This window comes from Malaya genurostris, chromosome 1, assembly GCF_030247185.1.
Source record: "Malaya genurostris strain Urasoe2022 chromosome 1, Malgen_1.1, whole genome shotgun sequence".
Lineage (NCBI taxonomy): Eukaryota > Metazoa > Arthropoda > Insecta > Diptera > Culicidae > Malaya > Malaya genurostris.
Window position 1 is genome coordinate 9,125,109 of NC_080570.1, and position 17,280 is coordinate 9,142,388.

At 41.7% G+C, this 17,280-nt stretch overlaps 3 protein-coding genes across 3 annotated transcripts; 2 read left to right on the forward strand and 1 right to left on the reverse strand.

Annotated features, from left to right (window-relative positions):
* Positions 1 to 8,891: 8,891 nt before the first annotated feature.
* On the forward strand, positions 8,892 to 10,671 carry LOC131431706 (CLIP domain-containing serine protease B8-like). Its single transcript, XM_058597572.1, has 5 exons — positions 8,892 to 9,324; positions 9,402 to 9,731; positions 9,790 to 9,904; positions 9,970 to 10,268; positions 10,334 to 10,671. Exons 1-5 carry the CDS (start codon positions 9,234 to 9,236, stop codon positions 10,666 to 10,668), a joined length of 1,170 nt encoding a protein of 389 aa, XP_058453555.1. The 5' UTR covers positions 8,892 to 9,233; the 3' UTR covers positions 10,669 to 10,671.
* A 19-nt stretch (positions 10,672 to 10,690) lies between these two features.
* LOC131431689 (CLIP domain-containing serine protease B8-like) lies at positions 10,691 to 12,246 on the forward strand. The gene is made up of 3 exons (XM_058597550.1): positions 10,691 to 11,121; positions 11,210 to 11,509; positions 11,579 to 12,246. Exons 1-3 carry the CDS (start codon positions 10,703 to 10,705, stop codon positions 12,207 to 12,209), a joined length of 1,350 nt encoding a protein of 449 aa, XP_058453533.1. The 5' UTR covers positions 10,691 to 10,702; the 3' UTR covers positions 12,210 to 12,246.
* On the reverse strand, positions 12,235 to 13,691 carry LOC131431698 (CLIP domain-containing serine protease B8-like). Its single transcript, XM_058597561.1, has 4 exons — positions 13,599 to 13,691; positions 13,041 to 13,533; positions 12,667 to 12,977; positions 12,235 to 12,596 (listed from the first exon to the last, which is right to left on the reverse strand). The coding sequence occupies exons 1-4, from the start codon at positions 13,654 to 13,656 to the stop codon at positions 12,268 to 12,270; spliced, it is 1,191 nt and encodes a 396-aa protein (XP_058453544.1). The 5' UTR covers positions 13,657 to 13,691; the 3' UTR covers positions 12,235 to 12,267.
* Positions 13,692 to 17,280: the final 3,589 nt, after the last annotated feature.

A 17,280-nucleotide genomic window follows, 5' to 3' on the forward strand; every position in this document is an offset into this window, starting at 1 on the left:
TTTAAGCCACTGAGAGAAACTAGACGATGCGCCTAGACGCTCCAGTTTCGCAATCAGGAGCGTGTGATCTACACGGTCAAACGCTGCTTTCAGGTCGGTATATATTGTATCTATCAGTGATCCAGTTTCAATTGTTCAATACAAAGGGAACAAAACTGTGTCAAGTTAGTGATTGTAGATCTGCCTGGATAAAAACCATGCTGATCATTAGAGATATATGCCTTTGTTTCACGAAATAAAACGTTCCCCACTAAAATCTCCAACAGCTTTGATCCAGCACAGAGAGAAGTTATACCTCGGTAATTTGCAACATTTTGTTTGTCTCCTTTTTTGAAGATCGGGAACATGTACGATTTTTTCCAGCATGCAGGAAACCGTGACTGCGACAAGGAAACCGTGACTGCGACATCATTGGATTTATCATGTACTCAATTCACATTCTTCTGATTGTCTACTTGGTTATCCTTTTTTTTCTTTTTAGAGTAATATGAAGTAAACAACAAAACATAGGTTCCCCTTGGTATAGAAATAGAAGAAATAGAAAAGACTCAAAGCAGACTACTGTCATTTTATAAGATATATAAGCATATCGAATACTTCAATGTAATTGATGAATGAGAATGTATGAAGTATTATACAACCGACAATTTTACACTACAAACTCGAGCATGAATTACATGTATAATGATTAGATGATATTAGGTGTGGTTGTTGGATTATGTGGTCTGCGTAAATCGAAATTCTTTAGAGAAACAAGTCTCACCCTTTCTGTCATTAGGTGAAACCTATGTCAATGTTAGAGGGAAAATGAGATTCATTCAAAGCCCCCCTGCATCAGAGAGTGTATTCACATCTGCCCGACACAGTTCCGATGCCTGACAAATATGTACAATATAATGTGCAGGATGTCAATTTACCCTTATTCCTGATAATTATAAGTCTCCTATACGAACCAAATTTTTAGGACGTTTAGGAGAGTTTAGAACGAATGTGATACATTAGGATTCCTTCAAACCGTATCCAGTTAACTCGAACTGGTAATCAATTCTACAATTCCAGGTATAAATGTAACCATCGAATGAGGAATTGTCTAATTGAAGCTCTCCCAGTCGCATCCAATCCGCAATCGGTCCAGAGAGAATTAAACATCACGGTCCATATCAATTTCTTCGAAGTTTTTCTAGACAGACCTTCAGCAAAATGTCACCAATATCTATATTCTTTTGCACAAAGTTTGCTTTCGTATACTTGGTATCTAATACCAGACAAATAGTTTTACAAAATTGAAAACTATTCCGTTTGAATCATGAGTATTCACTATTGTTTACGTTTCGTCTTCGTCACGTTTGTGCCAAGCAGTCCGAATTGAACTGTTTAGTGCAAACTCAATAGTTTCATTTGAACCACTAAGCGTAAACGTTAAGTAAATGCAATTTGTGAAACACTTTTCTTCAATTGGCACCGAAGCGCAATGATTTCTCAATCGACCCAAAGGAAACGAATACATTGAGATCTTTTATTACGCGAAGGATGCATACCTCGTAGAAAACTACTGAGTAACTTCGGAAATCTGTGTAAAAAAATCGCGGCAATCTTAGAAATGCTTGAAACGTTTATGAAGTCTCAGATGTCTCAGAAATGCTTGAAAATTAAACAAAAAATTGACTGGGATTTTGAGACCGAGTAGAAAAAAGTCACCAAATTAAAGAAATAAAACGTCCAGATCTGGTGTAACCTCAACATGTTTTTTTTAAAAGAAATCTAAAATTTTAAGTGTTAGAAAGTTGACTTCAAAAAACATTCGGGATAACACCAGATCTCGAGGTTTCATGCATTTCTAAGACAAAACAAGAAAACCGGTGAGCTGAAAATTCGCGTAAAAAACTGCGTAACTTCGGAAATACGCGTAGAAAACCTGAGTGTAAGCGGTTTTACAGGCCGACCATGGATTTTTGTTATTTAGGGGTTTAGCTAAAGTCCAAATTTGTACTAAAGGCATATATACGGGTTTTCATTTCAAGTAGAGTCACCCTAAACTTAAAACTTTTTATTTTTTTTAAATTTTTCTACGTTTCGCATCCAGCTCATCAGTGCGTCAGCAGTTTATGTTGAACTGCCAACGCCACCTAACGGTTCAACATAATCCGCTGAACAAACGTAAAGTATTTGCTATTTGCAAATCACTGCTCAGCGGTTTATGTTGAAACGTTAGGTGGCACTAGCAGTTCAACATAAACTGCTGACGCACTGATGAGCTGAATGCGAAACGTAAAAAGTTTAAACAAGTCATGTGCACTTTAGCACTAAACGGTACACATAAGGTACCAAACCCCTTAATGATTAAAAATTCTTTTCTTTTTCCAAATTTGAATTAAAATCTCTATTATTTTTCAAAATTTGAAATAAAATTTCTAAATTCTAGAGATGGAAAAATATCTATTTTTTTCAGATAACACAATATATCGACGCATCGTGTATCTACGACATCTGGCAACAATATTTTTTAAGTTTTGCCTTTTGATTCGATTTTCAAAGTTATACGAGTTTTTATTGCGAACTTTCAAAGTCGACGCGTCGAGGTCTAGTATTGTTTTTCCAATTTTTTATTTCAATATAACACCAGATATCGATGTTTCGTGAATTATTAAGACATCTGGCAACAAAAAAAAATCTTTAGTTTTGCGTCCCCCGTACAAGAACAGACTTGAGTGTATTAGGCAGACAATGTTTTTTTATGTCCGACGTTTCGTCCGGCTAAGTTTGCTATGAAATTGAAGGTCACCAAACACGTCGGTCATCGAAACGTCGGGTAATTTAAAAAAAACATCGTCTGCCTAACATTTAGACTAAGAAGACCCCACAACAGAGCTATTATTTTATCGAAGTCGAATACTTATCGAGTCATGATTCTCTCGTCTGAGGACCGAAGTTTTTTGGTAGACTGACCACAAAATATTGACAATAGCCATGTTGTTTTGCACCAATTTTCTTTTTGTATTTAGCTAAAACAAATAACCGAATCAAAATCAGTTCAATTTGGATCAGAAGCGTTGTTATTATACGTCAGAAATTAAGCTGGCAATATAGATCGTTAGGAAATCAATGAAATACTTATTCGGAGGGTCAACTAACTAAGAAAATTTGAATGACTTTCAAGTCGAGCAATTTCGCAGTTGAATTTAATGGAATATAGAATTATCCAACGTCCTCAAGAGTTGCATTTGAGTTAATTCTGATGCTTCCAGAGTCAAACATTCTGAGAAATCGTAATTTTAGACCGACTTTCGCACATGAATCTAGGCTTCTTATAACAACTGAAGTCGTATTTTGTTCAGTCAGTGTTCTTCATTTGACACTAAATTATCGAACGATAGTTTTGCATTCTTTAAACATAACCTACATGTGAGGGATGATGCCATGGTCGCAGATTTGTTAGTAGATTTCTTATGAGAATTGCTGATATTTTTTTAGTCTGTAGATTTCCGAATTTTTCACATAAGTTAGGTACAATTTGAAGACTTATGAAATTGCTTGAACCGTGTTGTGTTCGCACGAACTTGAGTACTTCAGAAAAAAGTTCAAGTCTGCAAACTTTTAACATTTTGTCAGACACCTAGAAATTTACCCTGACAGCTCCGGCGAATTGTATTCTTATAAAACTGTACTGTACCGTGTCTTTTCGCACAGCAAATACGTCCGGCTGCGGGAATACAACGTGTACGACGATCCGGACTGTGTGATCGAGCAGAACTTCCAGGACTGTTCGGAGGAGAAATTTGACACGGCACCGCTCAACATTTTGGTTCATCCGCAGTACGACCATGACGGCCGCAACAAACACCACGACATTGCGTTGATCGAAATCGAATTGAGCCCACCGTACTCGGATTTCCTGCGACCGATCTGTCTGCCGGAACCGGAACTGGACAATGGTGCGACCGAGGGCAAAAAGCTGATCGTCTCGGGCTGGGGCCGAACGGATATATGTGGGTTTGTGATCAAATTGCTGAAGTTCGCTATTCTAAAATTGTTCGTTTGTTTCTATTTTTTTACTACACCAGTTCGCAAACAGCTCGGCAATAACGCGCTCAGTCCGATCAAGCTGAAGGTGGTCCTACCGTACGTGGATTTGGATACGTGCCAGAAAGTTTTCCGACCGCAACGGCTGGAAATCGGATCGGGCCAACTGTGCGCCGGCGGCCAAAAGGCGAAGGATACCTGTGGTGGTGACAGCGGCTCCCCATTGATGCACTACGACGTTACGAAGGGTGTCTGGGTGCTGACGGGGATCGTCTCGCTGGGGGTTCGTGACTGCGGCACCGAAGGTATCCCCGGTGTCTACACCAACGTGCGGGAGTATCTGGACTGGTTGAAGGAAAATGCGCGGTTGTGAGTCACGATCGAACTTGATATGTCGAATATGAATGATGAAGATAAAATGTTCTATCGTTTGCAGTTGTTTTATTTACGGCATCAAATTTCATTCCTTATATTTTTTTGTATTTTTTCCTACAATGCTCACCTAGATTTACCTACAAGATCAGCTTTTTCGAATGATCATTCAAATGAATTCGAATTCTAAATTGGAATACTGGATCTATAAAATCGAGTGAAAAATTCGAAGTTCACAGAATTCATTTCGCTATTGTGACAGAAACATTTCTTAAATTGATGTTGAAAAAGAAATCCACGTTATTTGTTTAATCGATTTTACAGGTTCACTGGAATTGGTGGTGGAGTTTGTCCAACAGCAAATCAAACATCGAATTTCACCTCCTTTCAATACTAAAGTTATCGACAGCTTGGGATTTGAAATAGAAACCACTCATGGAATTTCTTTTATCGCTGGAACATATTTGCCATTCCAATGCGCTGGTGAACAAATAAATATATGATGATATTGATGTACATTTTTTGTAATAGGGAATCTAACTGCAAAACGTGCTCAGTGGAATTATGAACAAAATAACCGGAATGGGAAAATGCTTCGAGAATGGGAACTCTCTGATGGTTATTTTTCAGTTTTATCTCCAAATAGTCCAACGTGTTTCTATTCCGTGAGGAACCCCTCCACAATTGATCTGGTTCTAGTAGATCAAAGTCACATTTGTAGAGAACTGATTACTCATACTGACTTTGCCTTGAATCATTTTCCTGTACTATTCAGAATTTCCAATGAAGCAATATTCATTGGTGTTGGTTTGAATACAGATCTTTACATAAGTGAAACTAAGAATCTTTCAGTCCCCAATGCTCAAACTAAATACAATTCTTCTATCGTCGAGAACATAAACACCCAAAACGTAGTCCGAAACAAGAAGCATCGATCAGGCCGAGGGTTCGAAAGCTGTACAATACGATTCTTGCTGGAAATTTGAACTGCATAATAATGGACGACGAAACCTACGTGAAACTCGATTACAAATCCTTGCCGAAACCACAATATTATACGGTGCGAGAAGGGCAAGTGTTAAACCAGTCCGAGACATCGATTGAAGTCGAAAAATTTGGTAAGAAAGCTATGGTCTGGCAAGCAATTTGTAGCTGCGGTAAGATTTCGAAACCCATCATCACCACTGCGTCAATGAACAGCGAAATATACATCAAGGAATGTTTACAAAAATTATGTCTACCCATGATTCGAAGCCACAAGGAACCGGTTGTCTTCTGGCCAGATCTTGCTTCTTGCCACTACTCGAAATCAACGGTAGAATGTTATACTACCAAAAATGTCACTTTCGTCCCAAAAGACATGAATCCACCAAATTGCCCACATCATCGACCAATTGAGGAATTTTGGGCATTAACGAAGGCACATCTTAGGAAACATGTCTCGGCAGCCGAAACCATTACATAGACTCACAAATATAGAACCACTAGATGTAATGTCACATAATACTATAAGCAAATTCCGATAAAAATCGATGCAATTTTGAACTGAATTGATTCGCTTTTTGTATTCATTAGTAAGTTAGCTTATAAATTTCCTTCCCTGTTTACATATTACAAGTTGGTTTACAATTTACTTACAGAAAATCACAGGAATACGGCAGTAAATTGTGTCCTAATTCTTCTAACCAAATCATGTATTAACGAGGCCACTTGCGAATAAATTTAAATTTATTTCATATTGCAATAAATAATACCAATCTCGCTAATAATAACACTAATAGGTGAATAATTAGTTTTGTAATATCACATAAAGTAACAGTTCGGCTGAAAAGTTCGTATCGTTTAATAGAAACACACATTTTTTTGCCAAAATTCGTTTTTATTATTCAACATAATTGCCATCAGAGGCGATACAGCGATTATAGCGATCTTCCAACTTTTCGATACCATTTTTGTAGTACGATTTGTCCTTTGCCTCAAAATAGGCCTCAGAATCAGCGATTACCTCTTCATTGCTTCTAAATTTTTTTACCAGCGAGCATTCTCTTGAGGTCTGAGAACAGGAAAAAGTCACTGGGGGCCAAATCTGGAGAATACGGTGGATGAGGGAGCAATTCGAAGCCCAATTCGTTCAATTTTAGCATGGTTTTCATCGACTTGTGACACGGTGCATTGTCTTGATGAAACAAAACTTTTTTCTTCTTGAAATGAGGCCGTTTTTTTTAAATTTCGTCCTTCAAACGCTCTAATAACGCTATATAATAGTCACTGTTGATGGTTTTTCCCTTTTCAAGGTAGTCGATGAAAATTATACCATGCGAATCCCAAACCTTACCGGCGACGCCATAACCTTACCGGCCGATTGTTGAGTCTTTCCACGCTTTGGGTTCGGTTCATCGCGTGCAGATCACTCAGCTGACTGTCGATTGGACTCCGGAGTGAAGTGATGGAGCCATGTTTCATCCATTGTTATATATCGACGAAAAAAATCGATTTTATTTCGATATAACAGCTCCAAACACTGCTTAGAATCATCAATTCGTTGTTGTTTTTGATCGATTGTGAGCTCACGCGGCACCCATTTTGCACAAAGCTTTCTCATATCCAAATATTCGTGAATAATATGTCCAACACGTTCCTTTGATATCTTTAGGGTGTCAGCTATCTCTATCAACTTCACTTTACGGTCATTGAAAATCATTTTGTGGATTTTTTTCACGTTTTCATCGGTAACAGCCTCTTTTGGACGTCCACTGCGTTCATCGTCTTCAGTGCTCATATGACCAGTACGAAATTTTGCAAACCACTTACGAATTGTTGCTTCGCCCGGTGCAGAGTCTGGATAACACTCATCAAGCCATTTTTTGGTATCGGCGACACTTTTTTTCATCAAAAAGTAGTGTTTCATCAACACACGAAATTCCTTTTTTCCATTTTTTTCACAATAACAAAAGTAGCTACACTCAAAATGCAATATCTCACAAACTAATAATCAGACAGCTGTCAAATTTATACACGTATCTTTTGAAGGTTGGTACTAACTGAAAATGGTATGGATTTAATTCTAGTGGCGCCCTCTCATAGAAACGATACGAACTTTTCAGCCGATCTGTTAAACGTAGCACCCCTTCCAAATAAGCTTGAAAACAAATCAAAATCTAGTGGATAGTTTGTGGATAATTAATTGCCAATTTGTTACGGTAGTTTTGAATATCTTCCGAGAACGTCGTTAATTTCATATAAGTTTAGAGGCGAAGTACTAAAAAAAATCAAAAATATGAGCAGCAAATTCAAAATTACCGTAACTAAGTAGTACCAACTATCCATTGGGTTTCGATCTACTTTCAAGCTTATTTAAGAGGGGTGCTTCGTCAACTTCATATGAAAAAACGAAGTACTATAAAAAAAAAAATGAGCAACGAATTCAAAATTGCCGTCATAATTTGGTATATTGTGCATGATTTCATTATTTTATTTTCAGAATTGTAGCGGTGCCTCTATACTTAAAATACGACGAATTAACTTATTCTAACACGCAATTTTTTCACAATTCTAACAACAACAACAACAACACTTATTCTAACACACAATCACGATTAAGTTCTACCCATTCTTGTACAATGGCGAAACGTTAGCAGGTTATGTTTGAGCTGCTAACACGTAGACGTAGAGTTACCGCATTGTGCACCGAAATCTTCACTGAAGTATCGAAAGAAAGACAACTTAGTGACGGCGTTTTGGCCGTCAACAGATGGTAGTTTTACAGAAGGATTTGGTACCGCATAGTGACGTTAGTAGTTAAACATAAACTGCTAATACACTGATGAATCGAAGACGAAACGTAAAAATTCAAATTTCAATTGTTGGTTTTAAGCCGTCTGAATCTTTTATCTAATTCTTTGGAAATCGATTCAATGATCCTCGAGTTAAAGTTTTTTTGTCCCAGCTGTAAAACTTTTGTTTGTTTACAAATCCATCCACGATCATATCGTTTACGTAAGCAAGCCAGATCAGCACACGGATAGCCGCAATAAACAGTATCAAGTAGCCTTATGTTAAAAATACAAATCGTGAATTCCCAGTCCGGAAATTGATATGTGCTAACTCATTTGTGTATGGATGCAGCATACAGTGAGCACCCGCTAGTTGTGAAAGTAATTCGTTCAATTCGGCGAATTTCGCGTCCGGAAGCGAAAGTTGTCGAACGCTTTCCTTAACTTGCCGAGGGCTACATTCGCTGAGAACTGCATTAGTCTGTAATTGGTTTGTTTTAGCAATCACTTTCGTAGCGCTGAAATGAATTCGTTTCGTTTCCTGTTTCACTTGCGTCAATTGAGCGAGCGGTGATTGACGCTTGATGTTTTCGACCCACTGAAAAGCGGTTGGACTAGAATTACCAACACGATCCGGAAAAACCGGACATTTTTAATCACTTACATCGAATTCAGACGTATATATAATATCTTCGACCAGTTGACATTCGAACGGCCGAACGGACAGCTCATAATCAATCAGGCAGTAGGCCATGCCCGCAGCAATTGATCGTCATTAGTTACTCTCTAATGGGTTTTACTCCCTTCCTCTTGTGTTTTTGCTAATCGGACCGGATAAGTCCCTTCACTGATGGATTTCAGAGTGCTGCACAAACATTCACACGTGTGTGTGTGTGGGAAAAGGGGACTCCCTCTTGGCACAGGCTGTGGGAAGTTGCGCGCATAACTTTCCCACTTCCCCGGTTGTTGCTGTTGGTGTTGCTCGCATAAAACTGAACTCGCACCATCGCAGCAGGATCACCGCGCCACAGGTCAAACAATTCGGTTAGTCGTTCGAAAGTCGTTGACATGATCGCGACGGTGCCGGCAGTTTGGGCGATGACCTTAACCGTAGGATTGATGATGTTGACCGCAGTTGGAAGAGCCCGAAGGTTGCCAGGTTTGTTGTCAAGTGGTTCTTCCCGGCACCGATTCGTTTTGTAGAAGCAGGAATGGTTTATTTTCTTGTCGTCGTAGATTCGTTTGTTGAAGAAAAAGAAGACTGTGCGATACCGCAAGAGTTGGCGAAAGGAACTTGTCGGAGTGTGGCCGATTGTCCTGCGTATCAGAAGATCACAAACGACAGGGGTCTTAATTCGATTGAACAGGAACAGTTCGAGGAGGCGATTCGGTGCGGACGACGGGACGGTTCGGAGGTTTGTTGTCCCACGTTGGACCGTTACCGAGTGTTTGAGGAATTGAAGGACGAAGTTTGTGGTATTCAAGCTCCGATGTTTCGAATTCGAGGCGGCGTGATAGCCGAAATCGACGAGTTCCCGTGGACGGCTATGATTCTTCGGCAGAACCGTAAGTTCAGAGTGATAGTTTTTTTATGGTCAAATTAGTAATGTACGATCCATTGCAGGAGACTCCGGAGGACTTTACTACCATTGCGGAGGAGCTCTGATCAGTCGGAACTTCGTCCTGACGGCAGCTCACTGTATTTCTCCGGATGTTGAGGGAAAGAAACAGGATCCACTGTAAGTCTTCCTGATTGTATTAATCCTTCTTATGGAAGAATCTAATCGGATGTTTTCGATCGCAGAAAATTCGTTCGACTGCGAGAGTACAACATTTACCAGGATCCGGACTGTATGTTGGACAGTGGCTTTCTGGACTGTTCGGACGAAAAGCTAGACTACAAACCACGGAAGCTGCTGCTTCATCCGAGCTTCAATTTGGACTCTGCAACCCACAATCATGATCTGGGATTGATTGAGATTGATCCAGTTCCACCGTATTCGGACTTCCTACGACCGATTTGTCTACCGGAACTGGACCTGGACAACGGGGCACGTCCCGGTGGAGTTTTCAATGTTGCCGGCTGGGGACAGACGGACTTCTGTAAGAGTTTATCACATTGAATCGGTAATTATAACCTTTTTAATTTGATGGTTTTTATTTTTTAGTTGACAAAGGATTCGGTTCGATCAGTTTCAGTCCAATCAAACTGAAGGTTGTGCTGCCATTTGTGGCTCCGGATCTGTGCAAGGATGTTTACGAAGGGATGAATGTCCCACTGCACGACAGTCAGCTTTGCGCCGGTGGCCGAAAAGCCAAAGATTCCTGTGCCGGAGATAGTGGATCTCCGCTGATGCATTACGATCGCGAAACGGCGGTCTGGGTGCTGACCGGGGTGGCCAGTTTTGGCGTTCGGGATTGTGGCCGGGCTGGCGTACCGGGCGTCTACACGAACGTGCGGGAGCATTTGTCGTGGATTAAGCAAAATATACAAAATACATAAAAACCTGCTGCGTTATTCACTCTCCCGAAGCATTATGATGTCACACTATCGGGGCGTTGGGATTTCACAATGCATGATTTATTATATTTTGAGTGGTTCATCACGACTCACTCTATCTGTCTCTCTCTTCCGTTGGATGAGTCGTTATCAGTCTTCGCTGAGCTGGCAATCGGAAAAGATGCTGGCGCTGGTGCTGTTTGTGGTGCATTTTGTTGCTACTAGTGTTTTCGCTAGTCAAGCGTATCCGGTTTGGGATATTACAACAAACTGTCCGATTCCGAACGAAGTACACTCGGGAGCCTGCCAAAGTCCCGACGAATGTACGGCCTATCAGCGCATCAACGACGTCGGAAGTCTGGCGACGGTCGGTCGAATAAGTTTTTTGCGTCGTTTGCAGTGCACCGGAGCGGAGGACGGAAAAATTTGCTGTCCTCGAAGTGGAGGAAATTATCGGTTAGTAAAAACAAAAAAGTAGTTTCAATTTGGTTTGTAGTTCAATCGAAGCAATCGGGTGGTGATTTTTATTTTTTTGATTCCCTAGGCAACCGTTTATGAATGAAAGTGTACCGAGACGGATTGTCGAACCAACGACGATGATGGTCGGCAGCAGAGTAGGCGTTGACGAGGAAAAAACCTGTGGACATCAGAGCTTTGGGCAGAAGCTTTTGGGAGGGCATATTACCGATATTGACGAGTTTCCTTGGATGGCAATGCTGCTGTACGATGGCGAAGGATCGAATGCTGTTTCTCCGGGTTGTGGAGGTGCTCTGATTAGAAGGAATTTCGTTCTAACAGCTGCCCATTGTTTGGTGGGAAGGATCGTTCAGAAAATAGGAAATTTGTAAGTAAATTAGATTCGATAGACGAGCAGATTTTTACCGTGACGATCGTTTTTTTTTTCTTCTGTCAGGAAGTTGGTTCGTCTCGGGGAGTACGATTTGAATAGCGATCCGGACTGTATGCTGGACGAAAAGGTCAAAGACTGTACCGATGGAAAGGTGGACGTGAAACCGAAACGGATTATTGCTCATCCGCAATACGCAGCAAACGCCTTAAGCCAACATCACGATATCGGTCTTGTCCAGCTGGAAAAACCGATCGAATACTCGGACTTTATTCAGCACATCTGTTTGCCAGAAGCGGCCTCCAGTAATGGAGCCACCGCCGGAGCCAAGCTGAATGTTTGCGGTTGGGGACGTACCAACTTTTTCCGTTCGGAATTGGGAGGTAATGCGGTTAGTCCGGTGAAGTTGAAGGTCGTACTGCCGTACGTCGATCATCAGAACTGTCGCGATATTTATCGACCGCACAAGTTGGAACTGGGAAGCGGACAGATCTGTGCCGGTGGACAGAAGGCAAAGGACACCTGTGCTGGCGACAGCGGGTCTCCGCTGATGTTCTTCGATAGCAAACGTGGAGTCTGGGTTTTGACCGGACTGGTAAGTTTGGGAGTGCAGAAGTGCGGTACCGAAGGAAGACCTGGCATCTACACCAACGTACGGGAATATTTGCCATGGATCAGACGAAACATTTTGCTGTGACATTGACATTGATTAATTGAACAACTTTCCTCACAAGATTTATTCAATGTTCCGAAACTTAATTCAACCCGGTATTCCGCTTAATCCAGGGCAGGTACTCTTTCACGCTGGTGTAGATTCCGGGTCGATCGGCTTCCCCGCAGGTCGATGCACCCCGGCTGACGATTCCCGTAAGCACCCAAACGCCATGCAAAGCATCGTAGAACATCAACGGCGAGCCGCTATCTCCGGCGCACGAGTCACGATCTTTCTTACCACCGGCACAGATCTGGCCAGGACCCAGCGATATCAACTGGGACTCGTACGCCATACTACACTGACTTTGGCCAACAAAAGGAAGCCGAGCTTTCATCTTAACGGGGCTACTGGTGGCAATTTTGGTATTAACTAAAAACAAAACAAGATACATCATTCTACGAAAACCTCCGTCAAAATGTGGCGTTCAATATCTACTTACAAAAGTCGGTCTTTCCCCAACCGCAAACACTGAGCATTCGTCCCGGGGCCAACCCAGTTCGCATGCCCTGTTCGGGTAGACAAATCGGTCTCAGAAAATCCGAATAGGGTACGGAGCGATCGATTTCCACCAGCCCAATGTCGTGATGTTGTTGTTGGCTATTGGGCACATAGTGCGGATGAACCTTGATCGAGCGGGGCATCGCATCGATCTTTTCTTCCGCACAGTCCATCTGCAGTTCATTTCCGCTCGAAATCACCATACAGTCCGGATCCGATAGGATGTTGTACTCTCGCAAACGTACGAATGCTCTGCAGAAAAGCAACTTGATTTTGTTAGCCGAAAACGCGAACCGGTCGGAAAACTGTACTTACAATGGTCCAACTCGTTCGTAACTTCTTCCGCTGAGACAATGCGCAGCAGTCAGCACGTAGTTTCTACTGATCAGAACACCACCACATCCATGATAACTGTTCTGATAGAACAGCAATGCAGCCCACGGAAACTCGTCGATTTCGGTAATGGTTCCTTGAATTTTGGGATTGAACGCCTGAAATCCACACTGGGCCGAATCGTCACCGAACCGGTTTCCAAGATCCAACGATTCGTTGCGATTTCTCCGAGGGAGTTCCGTGGAAAGCTGAGGAGCCGTATAGTTACCGGTTCGTGGACAGCAGATCAGCGTTTCGTCCGATGATGATTCACATGCAAGTGCACGGATAAAGCTGATGCGTCCTACGCTAGCAAGTTCCGGTCCACGGTTGATCTCTTGAAAGGCGGTACACTCTTTAGGAACCCGACACAATCCACGAATGGGTTCGTTGGGAATCTCGCAGTCGGTGTGCGTTTCCCAGACTGGACGGTCATCTGCGGATCGATTTTCAACGGTAAATCAAAACATAGCCTAGAAGCAGATGGAAAGACGCTCCTACCTTCTTGTTGGGATGACGCACCAATCAACAGGACTACCAAAACCAGGAGACTCAACATGCTCACCGAAAGCGTGAAACCTACTCGAGCACAGTCAATACAGTGTTAGGCATTAAGTAAGGTCATGCGAGGCGATCCAGCTTCGTTTATAAACATAATGATAGCGGCTTTCGTCGCGTCCGTTATCTCCGAAGCCTCCATACCGGTTTTACCCACGGAGGTAATATAAAAAAATGCTGTCAACGCGCTCAATTCCAATTACCTGTCCGAGCGAGCGTCCAGTGGAACTGGACCTGATTTCTAAGTGCGGAAAACCCCAAGCCATATTTCAATTCTGAAGCCTCCATCATTCCTTCAGTCCGGGTCCTGGAATCAAGAATGGTTTCCACACGAAAGGATGGGGGGGAAACAAATCCGCAAATTTCGTATTTTCTCTTCTTTTTTTATTTTCATTTATCACACACCTTTACACTTGTAGGCACTGTCTGGGGAAGTCCGCTTTCCTTCGCCGAATCGCGAACTCGTTCCGATTGCCGATCGAAACGATCGGTTCTCGCTCGTTCGTCAGCAGTGCCTTCCACGATCAGCTGGTGACTTCGTCAGCTTCACAACATCACTCTCCCCGCTCACCCCTCGCATCCGATCGATTCGATCCAGTTTGTGTCGTCACCGTATCGATCGCGTATGCCGTCGATTCGTCGTCTGTTCTGTTGACCGTCCGTCCAAGCATCGTGGTTCAGTCCAAAACAAAACTTGCTCCCGAGAGGATGTTCGCGGTGATATTGAGTGCGTTTTTTCTGCTGCCCGCGCTCGGTAAGTGATCTCGGTTGTGTGAGTGTTAGTTTGTTTATTTGTTTTTTTTTTATTTGAGTGTTTTGTTTTTGCGTCTACTCCATTTTCGGTATGATTTAATTTGATCGGGATTCCCGTTCGCACAGCACCGTCCTTCACCGTGCTGCCGTGTGCAATCCCAAACGAGGACACGACCGGCTACTGCGTCGCGCCTGACGTCTGCCGACCTTATCAGCAGTTGCGGAATGGCGCCACCAAACCGGAAACGGAAGAGTTCCTGAAAAGGTTAAGCTGTTCGACGCGGACGATCTGCTGCACTGGGAAGAGTGCCTACGCGAATCCTCGCGTGAAGATCGCGGCACCGTCCTTGATGCGCCTGTCGGATGTGATCGCGAACTGCGGCATGGAAGCCACCGGGGAGCGTATTTTCGGCGGAGAAATTACCAAGATCGACGAGTTTCCCTGGCTGGCGTTGCTGTTCTACCATTCCAAAGATACGGGAATGACATTCACCTCCTGCGGAGGGGTTCTGGTGGCACCACGATGGGTGGTAACGGCGGCGCATTGTGTGACGGGAAGAGGTTACCGAAATACCGGTTTGTTGTGAGTTGTTTCGAAAGAAGAAGAAAAAAAAACAACAAGCGAAAAGATAAGAGGATCTAAATTAAGTTGTTTATTTGATTTGTTCGCTCTAGGAAGTATGTTCGACTTGGTGAGCACAACCTGGAAACGGATGTGGACTGCGACACGAACGGAGATTGTGCCGATCGGCCCGTAAATCTGGACGTAGAGAAAATTATTCCCCATCCGAACTACGTCAGCACCAGTTGGGACAAGCACAACGATGTGGCACTGGTGAAGCTAGCGAAGGACGCACCTTACACGGATTTTGTGCGGCCAATCTGTTTGCCCAGTTACTACAACGTGTCGGAACAGAAGGCGGTCAGCAAGTACGTCGCCGCTGGTTGGGGTCAAACTGATCTTTGTAAGTATTGAAAGACTTCGCACTTTCCTGGTTTGATTAGTTGTTAAAACTAAGGCTACCACCTCGGATGCATCCCTCGTCCGGCAGTTAATTTAATTTGAATCGAAAAAGTTCCGGCAATTTAAGAGAGTTGCTTTTTTAACTTTCCTTATTATGTCGCAAATATCATAACATCGTTACGATGTAATACCTGATACTGGAGACATTCTCTAGTATTAATTACACAATATGATATATTTAACTAGGAACTGAATCTAGGAAAATCTACGATGCGAAGGAGATGCGCATTGTTTTGTCTAAGTGGGGTTAGTTCTGGTCAACGCAATTTTTTTATTTCTATGGGCAATCCTGCTAGTTAGTTAAGACAGTGAAGTGGGATCTGGTTTCCTATCAGATCGGAAGTTTAACATAAGTTACTCCTATTTGTAACATTGACCGAATATTTTTACTCCGTTCGAGGAGAGAAAAGAGAATGAAGGAAGGTACTTTAATTCCCTAAAATTACTCAAAAACAATAACCTTTATTCCAACATGTTTGAAAAAATTTAAAATTCGAAATCTTGATCGAAATACCATACCATTCTTTTATAGAAAGGCTTCGCAATAACTGTGAAAACCGATTTTTCAACCGAAACCCGGACGAGTACAAGGCTTCTGAGGTGGCCAACCTTTTGTTATTATTTTCACATTTCACTCATTTTAAAACTGACAAACTTTGCATCTACACACCAAAAAAATTTGAATTTTACTGGTGACTTAATCCCTGATACGGTGTAATTCATAAAGACCTAATTTGTCGAATTTCGGAAAATCTCATTTGTAATGGCTTAATGTTAGATGAGCTTGAATTTTACTGGTTTCGACTGTAACTTGCGTTCTGCTAGCAGGTGCGACTGTATGAATTCAAATGCATCTTTTACCAGCCAAGCAGATGTCGGTCGATTAACAGACGTACTTGCGATCCAATGATTCTCGGTTCAAGTCGCGACAGTTGCTCTCAGTACTCTTTTTTTTTTTTATTTCAATGAATTTCATGTATGGAGTTTTAGACACTATATTAAATGTTCTTCCACGTAAATTTGCGTGAGCTGCGACGCTCCATTTATGTGCATCTAATAAGATGTAAAATCACAGGTTTTTTTTTCAAGTGTGCAGATCCAATTTTTAAATGTCTACCGAAGACGAAATGCTCCACTTTGTACATAGAAAATAGAAAATGCCAACACACCCAGAACATAAATCCAAGCATGCCGTATTTACTTGGGCAATGACAAAATATTACATCTATTAGCATGTAAAATTATGCTTTGTGTCTATTTTGGAGTGAAATTCAGCAAAATCGGCCTATAGAAAGATCGGAGTTTCAAAGGAATTCCCCATTTCGGTCAATGTGTTCCTCTTTCAACGAGTTCTTTCATTTATTTGAGTTCAACGACCCTGCCAGACTCTTCCACAATAGGCTGATACAGGAAATGCGATGAAATCTATGACGATCTAACTCCTTATATACACACTTGTACTATAGATAAATCATTAGGCTAATTATTCGATCATTTGTTTAAGTTTTTCAATGTAATTTGTATCTGACTGTTTTAGAATTGTTTTTGAACGTGAGTTTTTGAAAAAAGACAGGTTTTGTGCCTATTTGAGAATGGTACATTGTACACCAACTCAAACGGGGTTTTCCCTGTCAATAGTTTTTAGAAAATCATTAAGACATAAGTCGGATGATAAAACACAAATAAATAAATAAAAATCAGTTGTGTAGTTAAAGAAATGATTAATTTTCACATGCTTTGATTCGTAAATTTGAGGGATAATTTGAATCAAAAAAAACTTTTTTGTAATTTTTAACCGAGTGACAGCTTAAGCAAATTTATGAAAACTTTTTTTACATTAAAAATTAT